Genomic DNA, 17,519 nt, shown 5'->3' on the forward strand with positions numbered 1-17,519 from the left:
AGAAATCATTCTCACTCCACCTCCTTGTTTTAGATATACCAGACCTAGGGTGGGCCCCTGTACCTGCTATTTTAACAAGCACTCCATGCCAACTTGATGGGGTGGTTATATAGACCATACTTGGAAAATTCCTGATCTAAACATTTATGTACCATTAATTTAATGCCTACCATGCAGAGTTCTGTGATATGTGGGATGTCTCTGTTAATAAATTACTCAAAAAGGCACTGGTCCTCCTTTCCCTCCCAAAACCACAGATTCCTTTCTCATGTGGGATCTCACTTAAGTCCACAATACTCCTGGGTGATTGGGAGAATTGGGTATTGTTATTCTGTTATATAAAAGACCCTGGAGGAAGGGTAGTGACTTACCTTAAGTATTCCAATGATGGGACTCTGATCTGGCCACTCTTGCTCCAGCAACTTGTCTAGAACCCTGGACATCACACCTGGTTCTTCTCTATTGCTTCCTGTTTCTGGGCCTCGGAGTCCACACACTTCTCTGCTGTTCCACTAGAAGGAAGAGGCAGGGGATCAGAGAGCACATGGAATAGAGAGGAAAGAGGAAGGTAGACCTCATGAAGGGCAGGGGAAAGGGGTGAGAGGATGTGCTTGTCTGTGTCTACTGTGTCTACTCAGGTCACTGGAACCTCTTCCTCATCTCCATCCCACAACCAACCCCCTCTCACACACAGCAGCGACACTGAAGCTCTCACCTCATGGAGATGGGGGCTCATCCCTGCTTCCTGTTCCATGTCCAAGTATTCTCTCTGGTACTCATGCTATCAAATTAATGACAGAGGCAACATTACATTCTTTCTGTATTTGGGGAAATAATCCATTTTGCAGAACAAAGTACATACTGGAAGTATTTTGGGAGGTGACAAATAGGCACAGAACCTAATTTGAAGGGGTAAACACTGGTCAATTCAGTAACAATGTTCGCATCAAACTATATAATTATACTCTCAAATGGTAAGTCTTTGAGCAAAATAAAAATCTATGAGTCATACTAATAAAATAAGCACATAAATAAATAAATAAATAAGATGGAAAAGCTCTTGCCAACATTTTAATGACAATTTATAAATCTAGAAGGAATGACAATTATAAGATCAACATGTAAAAGCTATCATGGTAATGAGTGATTCAGGCAAGAATCACAAATGCAGTTTCACTCTATATGAAATCCCCCAGTAATTACGGAGTCACCATAGTAACCACATTGTCCAAGAAAAGCTGGGAAAAAACAAACAGGAACTATCCTGACTTGTCTCCTAACATGTGCTAGGAACTAAGGAGGACTGACATAACTTATGGTAATTCACTTCACATATTCCTCACAAGAAATATTCCTCACAGCGTCACACAAACGCGCGCGCGCACACACACACACACACACACACACACACACACACACATTCACATGTGCTCACTCCCTCTTTTTCTTACCACCCAAGATCCAAGGAATTCATTGAGGTGGATTTGTTTGGGGATAAAGAAGGAAAACTCCACAACTCAATTTAAACTAAAGTTAAAAGCCACTCAACTATTTCATATTAGTAAGTAATTTTCTTAAGATGACCTGTAGAATTTCCCATGGGAAATTTGATTCCCTAGGATCAGTATACTGTCAATCACATCGAAGGTCAATAAGGCAATCTAGGCAAATGAATATTGTGATGATGAAGTTTGTGTGTCCACTTGGTGGGGCCACAGGGCCCAGATATTTCTTCAAACATTACACTGGATATTTCTGTGAGAGTGTTCTGAATGTGACTTACACTGAAATGGGTAGTCTTTAAGTAAAGCAATTAGCTCTCCATAATGTGGGTCAGCTTCATCTAATCAGGTGAAGGGCATGAACAGAACAGAGGGCTGATCACCCCTGATCTAGAGAGAATTTTGCCAGTAGACTGCCTTTGGCATCATCTACAACATCAGTACCTTGTGGCTCTCTAACAGACTGCCTTCAGACTCCAATTGTAACTCTTTCCCAAGTCTTCAGCCTGTCAGATTGCCCCATTAGATTCTACCAAGTCTCCAAAATCTCATGAGTCAATTCCTGAAAATATATCTCTATCTATCTATAAACACTCTATGTTCTATTTCTCTGAAGAGCCTAATATAGGTGTTAAACACCAAGTATCTTTTCCATCTTTAAGTAACTTGTGCCTTCAACCAAAACCATTACCCAGCAATATTTCCCTAATGCAAGTTCCATGAAAATATAATAACTAAAAAGTGTAATGCAAAAGACTGCCATTAATAATAGTATCAAAAGTATGAACTACATAGAGAAAAGTATGAACTACATAGAGAAAACTGTGCATGTCCACATGTACAAGGCCTGTATTGTGACCCCTGTAAAACATCAGCTGAGAGAAATTAAACAAAGCCTAAATAAATTGAAGGATATGTCATCTTCCTGAGTGAGGAGACTTAGTATTATTATCTATCCTCCCCAAACTGACTGATAGAATCCATCAACCCAATAAAAATTCTAGCATACATTTTGAAAAATAAGTTGACGTTCTTATACTAAAGTCATGTGGACATAAAAAGAGACAAGACTATGAAGATAACTTTGAAAAAAGGAATAAATTGGGAGGATAAGCATTGTCTTATTTCAAGACTCATTATAAATCCACAATAATCAAGACAGAGTGGTATTGGGATAAAGATAGAATTGTATATCAAAGGAACATGAAGAGTCCACAAATAGAACCACTCATAAATGAATAACTGACTTTTGACAAAGCTACAAAGGCAAATCAGTGCAGAAAGCATAGACTTTTCAACATATGGTACTGGGACAAGTGAGTCTCCATATGCACAAACATCATCTGCAATAGATATAGCACACCATATGCAAAAGTCAACTCAAAATGAACAAGAGACTTAATGAAAAAGCTAAAATATAAAACTTCTAGAAGAAAACGCAGTAGAAAATCCTTCTGACCCTAAGTTAGTTGAAGATTTCCTATATATGACACCAAAAGCAAAATCGAGACAATAAATAAATTGAAAAACTAGACTTCCTCAAAATTAATAACTTTGTTCTTCCAAAGACATTATTGATAGAATTAAAAGACAAGCTGCTGACTGGGAGAAAATTTTGCAAACCATTTATCTGATAAAGGACTTGTATCTAGAAGAAAAATTCTTACAAATGTCAATTAGAAGAGGAGAATTACAAAAAAAGATCACAGACTAGGGGAACCCTAAGCTCACCTAGTCCTATGGATCCAACTAGATAACACTCATATCAGTGGAAATAGCCCAGAAAATGACTCAAAGACTGGCAGAGAAAACTCCACAACTAAAAGTAGAAAAGATGCCACATCAGTGAAGGTAAAAAAGGTAGAGATGCAGTGAGGAGCTTAAAGGGAGCCCTGGGACTTTCTGCAGAGGACCTGGCATGGAGAGGGGAAAGAAACAGACTATCATACCAGGAAGCCCACACAGGAAAGATAAATCCCCACAACATTCGGCTTTGAAAGTGAGAGGGGCCAAATTTCATGAGTTGGAAAAGAAAGACTAAGTAAGAGTAAGAAAAGTAGGAAGCACAAAATCAGTAAAAAGTAGTATTTCTGTAAAAATCAGTTGAGGGATTCATAAATGGGTATTAAATATAACACCATATACCTAAAACGCTGGGGGAGAGGAGTAAAAATGGATTGAAGCTAAAGCGACCATCAACTTAATATAGACTGCTGCATGTATAAGATGTTCTACAGACATGCCCGTGGCTTCCATCAACACCACTGGGAGTGTCCACTTGCCATCCCCTAGGATGGCAACATCCTCACAGTACCATCAACTGCTAAGTGACTATGGGCTACTATCTCCAGGCTACAGCCAGGGAACTGAGAACAGCCAGGTACCCCAAAGCAAATATGCTGAGTATGTTGAGTTCCTAGCCATCAATGAGGAGTTGGGGTAAGGAAATTAGACCCATATATGCGGGGAAGAAGGGTGCCATGAAGAGACTATAATGAGGCATTATTCACACCAGAGGGCTGGTGTGAGAGTGCTTGGCTGAAACTGATGGAAAAGATTTTCCATCTTCTTCCAAAGTGAGAACTTACAGCTCATCTCCCGTGTTCAGATGAGACTCTTGTTTTCAAAATGGTAACAGTTTGGTTTCTCCTTCCCATATCCCTCCCATAGTTCAAGAGGCTCTGAGATTGAGAAATATTTTGCAGCTGACTAGGATTTACATTTTAAATAGCTAGGAACTACCCAGGATTTTTTTTAAAGTATTGATTTGAAAGATGCACATAAAAGATACTTATCTCACAGCAAAAATAACAGTCTCTCCCTTTTATCCTCTCTTTTGAATACAGTTATGTTAACCAGATTATTCTTTGTTCTTTTTCAAAAGCTGATACAAAAACTCTGAGGGTTTTGTTTTTAGTACATATGTTTGCCACATGCTGTGGATTCCATTTAATGAAACTTCTTTTGTGCTTAAGTATTTGCTTGTATGACTATCAGTGCTTTAACGTCAATTTTAAAAATGCACAAGTTATAAAATGCAGAAGAAAGAGCAACCTACCAAATCTAACCTAATAAGAACCCCTGAAAATTTTTCTATTAAGACAGTGTATGGATTTCAGTTACACCTTTCCTGTAAGTTGATCCAAACATCTGGAAGAAAATGCATAAGACCATTCACATCTTTGTATGCATTTATTAATCGATGTAATAAAACTTATTTTCATTAGCAATAAAAAAACATTATGTACAAACTGAAATCAAATCAAAAACAAGTGATAGATATGCAAAAAATAAAGAGAAAGGAATCCAAGTATATCACTAAAGAAAGCCAGCAAACCATGAAAGAGAGCAAGAGAAGAAAGGAACAGAGAAGAACTACAAAAACAAACATAAAATGGCAATAAATAAATACCTACCAATATCAACATAATGAAGGCCATGTATAAACAGCCCCCAGCCATCTTCATAGTCCATGAAGAAAAAGAAAGTTTTTCCCCTAACATCAGGAACAAGACAAGGGTGTCTACTCACCACTTTAAAAAAAAAAGATTTTATTTATTTATTTACTTATTTGACAGACAGAGATCACAAGCAGGCAGAGAGGCAGGCAGAGAGCGGGGAGCGGGGAGAGCAGGCTCCCCACTGAGCAGAAAGCCTGATGCAGGGCTCGATCCCAGGACCCTGAGACCATGACCTGAGCCGAAGGCAGAGGCTTAACCCACTGAGCCATCCAGATGCCCTCTACTCATCGCTTTTATTCAACATAGGAAGTCCTAGCCACAGCAATGAGACAACAAAAAGAAATAAAAGGCACCCAAATTGATAAAACTTTCTCTATTTGCAGATGACATATAGAAAACTCTAGGACTCCACCAGAAAACTACTAGAACTGATAAATGAACTCAGTAAATTTGCAGGATACAAAATCAATGTACAGAAATCCACTGCATTTTCTACACACTAATAATGAAGCAGCAGAAAGAGCAATTAAGAAAACAATCCGATTTACATTTGCACCACATAACAACGTATCTAGGAATAAACTTCATCAAAGGGGTGAAAGAACTCTACTCTGAAAACCAAAAAACACTGATGAAAGATATTGAAGATGACACAAAGAAATGGAAAGACATTCCATGCTCACGGATTAGAAAAACAAATACTGGGGCGCCTGGGTGGCTCAGTGGGTTAAAGCCTCTGCCTTCGGCTCAGGTCATGATCCCAGAATCCCAGAATCCTGGGATCGAGCCCCACATCGGGCCTCCTTCCCCCCCTCTCTCTCTCTGTCTGCCTCTGCCTACTTGTGATCTCTGTCAAATAAATAAATAAAATCTTAAAAAAAAAGGCTCTCTCCCTCTGCCCCTTCCCTTCTCTCTCTAAAAAAAAAGAAAGAAAAAAAAAGAAAAACAAATACTGTGAAAGTGTCTACATTACCCAAAGCAATCTACACATTTAATGCAATCCCTATCAAAATACCAACAGCATTTTTCACAGAACTAGAACAATCCCAAAATTTGTATGGAACCAAAAAGACCCTGAATAGCCAAATCAATCTTGAAAAACAAAAACAAAACTGAACTATCACAATTCCAGACTTCAAATATATATTAATCAAAAGAGTATGGTAATGACCCAAATACAGACACATAGATCAATGAAACAGAACAGAAAACCCCAAAATAACCCCCCCAATTATATGGTCAATTAATCTTTGACAAAGGAGGCAAGAAGATACAATGGGAAAGAGTCTTTTCAACAAATGGTGTTGGGAAGACTAGACAGCTACAGCAAAAGAAAGAAACTGGACCCCTTTCTTACATTATACACACATATACATACATATATGTGTGTGTTGTATGTATACATATGGACACATATATACACATATATGTGTGTATATGTGTGTTGCATGTATATATGGACACATATATATGCATATGTATATATGTGTATTTATTGTATATATGTATGTATGTGTACATATATATCTATATATATATAATGAAATATTATTCAGCCAAAAAAGAATGAAGTCTTGCCATTTGCAACTACATAAATAGACCTAGAGAGTATAATGTTAAGTGAAATAAGCAGTCAGAGAAAGAAAAATACCATGTGATTATACTTATGTGGAATTTAAGAAGCAAAGTAAATTAATAAGGGGGAAAAAGAGACAAACCAAGAAACAGTCTCTTAGGTATAGAGAACAAACTGATGGTTACCAGAGGTGGGTAGGAGCATGGGTGAAATAGGTTAAGGGGATTAAGAGTATACTTAACTTGGTGATTACTAAATAATACAGGGAATCGTTGAGACACTATACTGTACAACTGAAACTAGTATAACATTGTACGTCACTCACGGGAATTAAGATTTTAAAAAAGAGAAGAAACAGACACTACAATAAGTAACTGGGTAGCATATTTGAAAGTCACCAAAAGAGATACACAAATGTCAAATAAGCACATAAAAAAATGCTGAACATCACTAGTCATTAGGGAAATGTAATCCCACTAAGCCCATCTGAGAATGGATACAATAAAAATATTGACCATACCATGTCCCGGCAGGGCTGTGGAGGATGCAACTCCCATCCATACACTGCTGGTGGCAATGAAAATTAGTGCAACCTTTTTGAAAAACTGTTCACCTGTTCCCATATGATTCCATTCTGTATACCATATTATCCAGTTTTCGCACTATAAACGTATTTACCTAAGAGAAGATATGTCCAAGCAAAGTTTACACACAAATATTCATAGCATCTTCATCTACAAGAGACCCAGATTGGGAAAAAGCCCAAATATCTATTACCAGTTGAATGGATAGAATAAATTATATATATCCACATAATGCAACATTAGTCAATAATAAAAAGGAAATAATCATATATGCAACAAATAAATCTAGAAATAATTAGGTTAAAGGAAGCAAACTGACAAAAAAGAATACACATTTTATGATTCCATTTACATAAAATTATAGGAAAAAAAAACTAATCCATACTGACAGATAATCAGTAGTTGCCTGGGGATAGGGTCTGGTGATGTGGAGAGCAAGCCTGGAGAAAGGTAGATGGGGGCATTACAAAGGAGCACAAAGGTTTTTGAAACAATGGTTATGCTCATTATCTTGACTGTAGTGTTGAATTCACAGGTGTATACCTATATTAAAACTTACTAGAGCATATACTTTAAATATGTACAGTATCAACCACAGTTCAACGAATTATTTAACATATGTTTATATATTCACACATCTCTAATGCAATTAATCAAGTGGAAGATTCCCATGATTATGTTCTTACAGTATTAACAGACCCACACTATATCCAATCAAATTGATCCACACTACATATAACCAAAAAAGAAGTAATCATTTGCAGTGAAACTTAACCAAATATTTAGGGAGAGGTGATGTCCCTTGCCTTCTGAGGTACAGATACAAAAATACAATATCCCAGGTAAAATTATAGTGTTTAAGAGTAACTGGTAATTTTATGGAAAGTGGCTATTATTATAATAAGGCAAAGTCTAGGGTAATACATATTTTTTTAAATACTAAATCATAGTAACTGACATTTTTACTAACTTCGAAAATTTCTGGCTCTTTAAAATATTTTACTATATGATGGAAGAAAACATGTATCAGGAGAGAATCTATGTTATAATGTGAATTTGCTTGGAGGATCTTTAAAATATTTTATTATATTTTATTTATATATTTATTTTATTTAAAATAAAAAATATTTTATTTTATATTTTATTTATATATATATTTATATATATAATATTAATTATATAAATTATTATATAATTTAATATATAATATATATAATAATATAATATAATTATATAAATATAAATAATATATATAATAATATAATATAATTATATAAATATATATATATTTATATATTTATTATATTTTATTATATGATGGAAGAAAACATGTATCAGGAGAGAATCTATGTTACAATGTGAATTTGCTTGGAGGATCTAAAAACTGCATATTTCCACATCCATCTATGAAATATGTGAAAACTGAAAGTTATCTATACATGGCAAGAACAATGTAGGTATATTTCTAAAAATGCATATTAAAGACCTGCTTTCCTCTCCAAATGGACAATTTATTGCTTTTCAGCAATGAAAGGCATCTCTAAGACTGCTCATGAGGGCTGCTACACAGCATGTAGCTGCTGATGGAATGAACTTCCACCTGCTAAACCTCTTCTCCCATCATGAGATCAAAACAGTTTCTCTACTATTAAGTTAGTTTGTGAACCTCACAGGAGGTATTCCACAACATTCTTTAAAAAAATAAAGATTTTAGGGGTGGCTGGGTGGCTCAGTGATTTAAGCCTCTGCTTTCAGCTCAGGTCATGGTCTTAGGGTCCTGGGATCGAGCCCTGCATCAGGCTCTCTGCTCAGCAGGGAGCCTGTTTTCCCCCTTCTCTCTGTCTGCCTCTCTGCCTACTTGTGATCTCTCTCTCTCTCTCTCTCTGCCAAATAAATAAATAAAATCTTTTAAAATATAAAGATTTTTATTTCTTTATTTTCAGAGAGGGAGGGAGAGAGAGAGAGAGAGCAAGCACAGGCAGGAGGAGCGACAGGCAGAGAGGGAGGGAGAGAAGCAGACTTCCCGCTGGGCAAGGAGCCCAATGTGGGGGAATCAAGACCTGAGCCAAAGGCAAATGCTTAACTCACTAAGGCACCCAGGCATCTCCCACAACATGGGAATTTATTATTTATATCTGTGAAATCACTTGAGCCAGGCATCATATACCACCAAGTATGTGAGGTGTTATACTCTCCTGAGGACTTTGGCCTTAAGTCTGGTGTAGAATCAGCAGCAGCCATCAGGACACAGTTTCTCAGAAACTGCCCCCTTTAGGCACCTGATATGAGCTGAGCACAAGCATGAGAAGCTGCATAGGGAGAGACAGATCCAGCTACCAATATGCTTCATTGATGTAACTAAGTGCCCAGCATCATGCTAGGGTAATAGACAATGAGACTGATAAAATGGGTCATGGTCAAAACAACCACATATTATAATGGGCTTCTCACATGGCCTTTTTCTTCTCCTTTCCCTATCTATTCCCTAAAAACAAAGTTGGAAAGGAATAAGAAGTGACCTGAATTCATACAGGCATTCATGATCCTACAATAAACATAGGGCCATAGACTTGCTCCTGTGTATCACTAAATATTCTCAGCAATCTTGAGTTAAGCATTCTTTTTTTTTTTAAAGTACCACAACCCTGTTTTCTGTCAGACACTAAGGTAGTGCTGGTGACTAAGATGTAGACCGTGTTCCCCAGGAGCCAGCAGTCCAGTGGGGGAGACAGACAGGCTCCCCACTGAGCAGAGAGCCTGATGCGGGGCTCGATCCCAGGACCCTGAGATCATGACCTGAGCTGAAGGCAGGGGCTTTAACCCACTGAGCCACCTAGGCGCCCCCTGAGTTAAGCATTCTTATTCCCATTTTAAACTGGGGGAAGATGGAGCTCAGTGTCGTTATCTGTCTTCCCTCCTGCACCCCTGCCTTAAGAGGAAAGCAGTTCCAGGACACCCCTTGAGCAGGACCAACACTCACTGGAACTGGGCCATATCCCAATGGCTTTACCTGCAAGACAGTCAGGGCCACCCAGTCCCAAAATTGGAAATAATTGACATATCTGGGATCCCTTTGTCTCCCCACACCCTAGGGCAGTTCAGTCCCTACTGTGGGGACCCATCCCTCAGCTGAGTCCTGAACACCTAAAAGGCAGGATATGCTTTTCTTGCCAGGCCAGGTCTGTCTGAATTAAAATGTCACCACAGTTGCCACAATGACTTCATGTATCTAGGATACTCAAGCTGGTCCTTCACATAGGAAATGCCTCCCATCTTTCAGTCATCAGTTGCTGAGTCCTGAGAAGCTGTATCCTCACAGCCACCCAACACCATGGTTTCATCAACTACATGAAGAGCTCTGTCCTGATATGTAAAAATCAGTGACTTCTCAGCACATGTTTAACACCTCCTGCATCCATCCATCCATCCATCCATCCATCCATCTGTCCAGTTAACAGGCATTAGGACCAAACTCTGTGCCATCCCTCTGGTTAAGCTTTAGCCTTCTTCAGATTGAAAAAGAAAGGGGCGCCTGGGTGGCTCAATGGGTTAAGCCGCTGCCTTCCGCTCAGGTCATGATCTCAGTGTCCTGGGATCGAGCCCTGCGCGTTGGGCTCTCTGCTCAGTGGGGAGCCTGCTTCCTTCTCTCTCTCTGCCTGCCTCTCTGCCTGCTTGTGATCTCTCTCTGTCAAATGAATAAATAAAATCTTAAAAAAAAAAAGAAAAAGAAGTAAAGTGTTGAAAGGGTGGGGTGGTAAATACAGATGTCAAGTCTAAGAAGAGATGGCTCCTTCCCATGAAGATTGCAACTTGCTGAATTCTCTTATCATCGATAATTTTAAAATATTCATTAATGCCCTTTCTCCACATCTTTAGCTACTGTCCTCTTTACATATATTCTCCCCTTAGCAGCAAAATTCTATGAATTCTCAATACTCATTCACATCCCACTGCACCTGTCGTCAAACTTAGTATTCATCTCAAATCTAACTGGTCTGTGTTTCCCCATGCTTCCACAGAAATTACACTTGCCAACTCAGCAACCATCTCTTTGCTGCACGTATAGATCAGGAATGTTGAAATGATTGTTCAAATGGAGGCAAACAGGTATTTTCCCAAGAGGAAAGGATTTCCTTTCCCCCACGACAGAATTCGATGCTTGGGTATAGAAGATTGTACTGCAGCACGATCAGTAAAAGCTAGAGTTTAATCCTAAGAATGCCCCTTTCCTCCCAGAGTTCCAGAAAGTTCTGCGAGGTAGGTTTGGGCACTTCCCTCCCAGTTTCCAGCTCCACAATGGTCAAGCTGCACTTCAGTCTTCTTTCGCGAGGTGGCACGAACGTACCGCCATTTTCTTATTTCTTTAAAAAGATGTTTATTTAAAGAGCACCCCCCCCCCCAAGGCAATACCCTCCCTTACCTCCCTTAAAATCCAGGCTATGAAGTTATCTACAGAAGGATTCTAATTCTGCCCGGGGGGTGGGGAATCCTGATAATATAAAAGAAGACTGTAAAAACATACTCCGGGGTCCGCAGATGATGAAACACCAGGTGGCAGTGGCTCCCCTTGGCAGTGCTTGGTGGACCACTGGCAGCTCATGACAGGCGGGAGGTGACTGAGAGAGAATGGAGCGTCAGAGCTGGGTCTGGGCAGGTGTGTCCTGTGTCATAGGGGATGAGAGAAGGGGTAGGGTGGAAGAGAAGGTCTGATTTGTCTGTACAGGGGTGGAGTAATGTAATGTGAGCATCGTGTTTTCCGGTAGAAAGCCCTGTGTACAACCTACAGGGCACATCATCTGACAGTGATGAGGGAAGAGGTAAATCAATGAACGTGGTATAGATCTGGAGTCAACAGTAGATGGAACTTCTTTAATATACTTATGAATTTTCCAAACAGAATTGGTTTCATATAGTACATAGACCGTTTCATGGTATTTTTTACTCTTTGCCAAACGTATTCTTTTTTCATTAAAAAAAGAACGTTTATGGAAATGAATGGGGTGCCACTTGGTGGGAAGATCTAGTACTGCAGCTGTGAAGTTTCAGATAAAGAGCTGAGCAAGGGGGAAAGGGGTAGAGGTTTGGGAGAATGACTTCATGGTATCAGCCAGTGTTTCTTCGAGTTTTTAACTGGGACAAGCCCTCTGAATTTATCACTTTTTTAGGATATAAAAAAGCACATATTCTGGAATATCTAAACCTGAGATTAAAAGTCCTACTCCAGTCTGAATTACACACACAGTCAATTCAATTTTTTTTTTTTATGGATATCATATTTCTTTAATGAGCTGGTTAGCTATCTAAGACAGGGAAAGATCTTCTTATATTTTTTGGCCCAGAAAGAATGAACACTTAACATTTATTAATTGATTCACTAATAGATAGAAAAAATTTGAGAGATTCCCTATGTTTATAATAAGGAGATAAACCAGGAAAATAAGGCAAATGTATAAATGCTTTTGAAGTTAAATTTGTTAAAATTTGTTAAAATTGAATATCCAAAGCAGGATACTTTTTTTAGAAGGGCTCTAATACGTGTTTCGTTCCTTTTTCACTGCAACATTTTTCCACTCCTTCAAAGTCTCCAGTATTTCAGAAGCATTAGGTCGCTTTGTGGGATCATGTGACAGTAATTTCTGCAGAAGAAATTTTTCTCTGGCATCAAACACATCTGGGAACTTCTCATCCCTTAGCGCTTTAAAAATCTGTATTGTTTCTGAAAGAGTGGGACATATATAAAGAAGTTCTGCCAGAATTAGCCCCATAGCATAGATATCCACTTCTTTTCCGTATTCTGGTGAAGAAATCTGCTCTGGGCTCATGTATCGAAGAGTTCCTTTATTACTTGTCCCATTTGCATAATCTTTCAAGGATGTCACAAGTCCAAAGTCTCCAATCTTTATGTGCTTTGTATTTACTAAAAATATGTTACTTGGCTTAAGGTCTCTGTGAATTAGCTCTTTGCTGTGTATATACTTTACACCTTCTGCTATTTGTTCATATAATTCCAGAGACAAAAGTTTGTCTGGTTTCTTGCCTCTTCTGTCATCAATCCATGCTTCCAATGTCCCCTTGTCACAGAATTCCATTTGGATGAGAAGGCACTTAATCTTTGGTCTTGAAGGATTTATGCTGTCCTCAGGATGGTAATCGTCCCCAGCCCAGCAATTACAGTACTGAACAATATTTGGGTGATGAAGCTCTGCCAAAGCTTTTACTTCACGCTCTACCTTATTCTCTTTATCATATTTAACACGTTTAATAACATAAAACTTCCCAACAATTTTGTGCTTTGCTTTGAAAACATGACCATATCCTCCTGAGCCAATTGGCGTTATTTCTGTAAAATCATTAGCAAACCTTTCTTCCACAGTGTGCTTGTTTTCTTTGCTCACAGGAGAGTTAAAGGTAGGTGCCAAAGTTCTTTTCACCTTCTTTTCACTACTTCTGACATTGCTCAGAGGAGATGAAGAAGTGTTGACACTGATGCTGTTACAATTTCTTTCTGGAGCATTTGGTGAGGAATCATTTTCAAGTGGTGATTTAGAAGCAGATATGTTTTTCACCAAAGTGCTGTTTCTGGAGTCACTAGACAAAGTAGTCCAAGAATCACTGGATGCTTCTGAGTCCTCTTTCATGGAGGTCTTCTCTAACTCTATCTGCTGATATGCAAATTTCGCAGCCATCTGTTTTGCCTCCTGCTTAGTAGCACCTCCGCCAACAGCATATTCTTTCTGTCCAATCTTGCATCTATAATAAAATCTTTCTGGCCCAGATTCGTTCAGTTCACATTGTTCATAATTTACAGATAGTTTTTCCTTCTGGGCAAGCCTATTCAAACGGCCTACGAAATTCTCAATGGATCCTATTCCTAGTCCTTCTGAAGTATCTGTTGTTGTCAGTGATAAAGAACTAACTGCCTTGCTTTCTTCGTTAAGTTTTTTAATAGCTAATTCGGCTGCAGCATTTTTGGCCTCCTTCTTTGATTTACCTTCAGCTTCTGAATATTTTCTCTCATTTATGATAACTTGAAATGTAAACTTTAAGTTATGTGCAGGTCCTTTCTTAGACAGTTCATAATACTTAAGTACCAAGTTGCGCTTCTGACAGTATATATTAAGTTCTTCTATAGAAAAACTTGGTGGACGCACATTGGCCATTTCTTCTAGGAACAATCCCGGCGGGAGAAAGACCGCGATTACGTAGGACCTCGAGTTTGCGGAGGGCTTGTCTCAATTTTTTAATCTACTTCATTATCTACCTTCATTTCTCCATGAAATTGAATATAATGGAGACCTTTACAAAATATCTAATATATGTACACATTTCTCAATCTGTTCACAAGTCTTTCTTGTCTCCAAATTTTTATGAAAGTACTATTTTTTCCTGAATACAACATTCTAAATAATATATTAAAGTATATTTATAAAGTGAAATTGTCCTGCATCTCCCACTAGACCTACTCATACTCCCTACCCAAATGATCTGTTGTTAATAGAATGGTGTCTCCTAAACGCATATCTGAGATATTTGCAAATACTTTCCCCAATGTCTTCACACAATTCTTTATGTTTTTTACTTTCAAATTTGCTTTTCAATTTCAATAGTATTATGACTTTACAGCTTTATGGAGCATAATTTTTTAAAGTTGAACAACACACTGGGAGCATGTAATGACATCTTATGGAGGTATTAGAGTGTTCAGAGCCCTGGAGGTATTAAAAAATTCCAGAAAAATTTCAGAGTCATTCCAAAATTAGCTGTTGATAGGGAGATGAAAAAAAGCATTTCTCAATTTACATAAAGTCCTCTAAAGTCAGTATCCTTGTATAGATATCAGTTATAATGCTGAATAACTTGAGTAGCTGTTAAGACTAGATGAGATGAGGGGCGCCTGGGTGGCTCAGTGGGTTAAGCCTCTGCCTTCGGCTCAGGTCATGATCTCAGGGTCCTGGGATTGAGCCCCGCATCGGGCTCTCTGCTCAGCAGTGAGCCTGCTTCCCCCTCTCTCTGCCTGCCTCTCTGCCTACTTGTGATCTCTCTCTCTCTCTCTCTCTGTCAAATAGATAAATAAAACCTTAAAAAAAAAGACTAGATGAGATGAAACATAAAGTAGAATTTCTTAAACCACTTTTATACATACCACTTTCCTTCCCTCAAGATCACCCACCCCAGAGTTAATGCCTGAGCTTCTGCCCAAAACTTACCCAGGTCTCTTAGCACAAGGGGTAGAATTTCCATCTCCTCTGTCATCTTCATCACCCAGAGGAGTTGCTGAGTAAATACCCAAGTACAAGGGGCCACAATAGCAGGGGGGGCTTGTGATCCAACCATTTCTCCAGCCCTGGAAGCCCATCATTGAAAAGGGAGGCTGTTCTGTGTTCTCTAGGGAGGACAAAGGATAGAACTTCATTCCCATCTTGCCACTTATCTGGAACAATTACTTAGGCTCTGTCAACCTGAGCCTGGTCCTCTGTAAAGTGGAACTCACCATACCTTTGTACAGAACTGTTCCAAAGAGTAAATGAGAAAAGTTGCCTATATTATATGGCATGTCCTAGGACTTTAGGGGCCCTTCAAATGTTGAGCTAGAACAGTAGGTGCTGGCTGAGCCTCGAGGCTAAGGCAGGCACTGTGAAAAGTTGTTTCTTTTAATGAGATTATAAATATGTAGAGGAGGGAAGCAAATATCTCTATGACATAACTTGAGTCAAATTTTTGGTCAGATATTCTCTACTTTCTTGAGTGATTCAGAATTTCATAAGAGCTGTTCATCATCATGCCCCTGAACAGACCCTAAAGCAGTTCCCCATGCTGGAAAGACAGGTTTATCTGACTCATCTGGTGAGCTCAGTGGAAATGGCACCAGGGTAGAATGCTGTGGTGTTTGCCTAATTGCTGCTTGGGAAAATTCTAGACCCATGATACAGTCATCAGTGCAGGGGCCCTCAGAGTCCTTGGAGTATGCATTATTCAGCTACATCACATCAGGATTTCTGCCATCCACTGCCTCTCTGAGAGGCAACAACCTACAAATTACTAACATTTAATGGAAATGCAATTATCCATTCTTCCATTCACCTATGACTAAATATATATTGGTCTCAAAACCCATACTGCCATTGGATATGTCCCATTAGCTTCATCCTCATTCAGTCATAGCCCTTCTCTCTATCTCTCCTCCCCACCTCCCTCCTTCCCTCTTTCTTTCTCTCCCTTCTCTGCCTCCCTCCCCACCCAATGCCCCTCAAAATCAAAGTTCCAGAAAGAATTTTCTGCATTCTCTGTTATCATTCCTCACTTTCCACTGACTTCTTATCTCACTGCACTAGAGCTTCTGTCCCCAGAACAGAAAGTGCTCTCACCAAGGTCACAAGTCACCTTTTTTGTAACCAAGTCATTATTTGTACAAATATATGAAGATATGAATATTACTTTTAATGACTACCTAAAATATGTAAACTTTTGCAGACTGCTTCTGTTGCTTCATGACAAATCTTTGACTGTTTCCAGGCTCTAGAGAATGTAGTGCTATACAAAGACAAGCTGTTCTGCTCCTTAACTGTGCAGTCCTGGGTCAAGTCCCTATTCTCTGTGTCCTTCAGCTTTTCATTTATAAAACGATGGTGAGCAACAGTATCTACCTCATAGGGGTTCTGTGAACATTAGATGACTCAATAAAAAAATTCATTAGCATATAAGCAAAATTTATCCATATTTGTTTTTCTTATATGTATTTACTGGCATTACTATCTTCTCAGGCATGAAAGATAATATATAGACTGATGTTTATCCACAATCAATGACATTTGGAGTATGTGATAAATGACTGTATTAGTGCTTAGAGCTGCCATAACTAATTAACAGGAACTTCGTGGCTTAGAACTATAGTAAGTTATGATCTCATAGTTCTCAAGACTAGAGAAATTTGAAATCAAGTGTTGGTGGGAACATTCTTAGAGCCCGCAGCCTGGAGAGAAGAATCCTTCCTTACATCTTCCAGTCTCTGGTAACTACTGGCTATCCTTGGTTTGTGGCAGCATAACTCTGCCTCCGTCTTCACATAACCTTCTTTCTCTGTGTGTGAAATCTCCCTCTCCCTTATTTATAAGGACACCAATCATTGGATTTGAGGACCATCCTAAATCCAAAATGATCACTTTTCAAGATCTCTAACATAACTATACTTGCAAAGACACTATTTACAAATAAGATATGGAGGGGGTGGTAGAATTTGGAAATATTTTAGGGAGTATACAATTCAGTCTACTATGGTGAGACAAGCAAGTTAAAATTAAATGTAAGATGATATCTTATGTTTTGCACATAAATATGTAAATGTATGCATACATGCATAAATATATAAATACCTGCATAAGAATATTTCTGGTAAATA

The 17,519-nt window shown here is 38.6% G+C and overlaps 1 protein-coding gene and 1 pseudogene across 2 annotated transcripts; one reads left to right on the forward strand and one right to left on the reverse strand.

The window, feature by feature from the left end:
- Positions 1-3,795: 3,795 nt before the first annotated feature.
- LOC125091462 (cyclin-dependent kinase 2-associated protein 1-like) lies at positions 3,796-4,114 on the forward strand (annotated as a pseudogene).
- An 8,505-nt stretch (positions 4,115-12,619) lies between these two features.
- LOC125092389 (interferon-induced, double-stranded RNA-activated protein kinase-like) lies at positions 12,620-14,317 on the reverse strand. 2 transcript variants are annotated; one of them, XM_047716831.1, is made up of 2 exons: positions 13,483-14,317; positions 12,620-13,359 (listed from the first exon to the last, which is right to left on the reverse strand). In XM_047716831.1, the coding sequence occupies exons 1-2, from the start codon at positions 14,281-14,283 to the stop codon at positions 12,652-12,654; spliced, it is 1,509 nt and encodes a 502-aa protein (XP_047572787.1). In that variant the 5' UTR covers positions 14,284-14,317; the 3' UTR covers positions 12,620-12,651. The 2 variants fall into 2 exon arrangements, with proteins under 2 accessions (XP_047572787.1, XP_047572786.1); XM_047716830.1 differs by having other exon boundaries at positions 12,620-14,316.
- Positions 14,318-17,519: the final 3,202 nt, after the last annotated feature.

This window comes from Lutra lutra, chromosome X (genome assembly GCF_902655055.1).
Source record: "Lutra lutra chromosome X, mLutLut1.2, whole genome shotgun sequence".
NCBI classification, from domain to species: domain Eukaryota; kingdom Metazoa; phylum Chordata; class Mammalia; order Carnivora; family Mustelidae; genus Lutra; species Lutra lutra.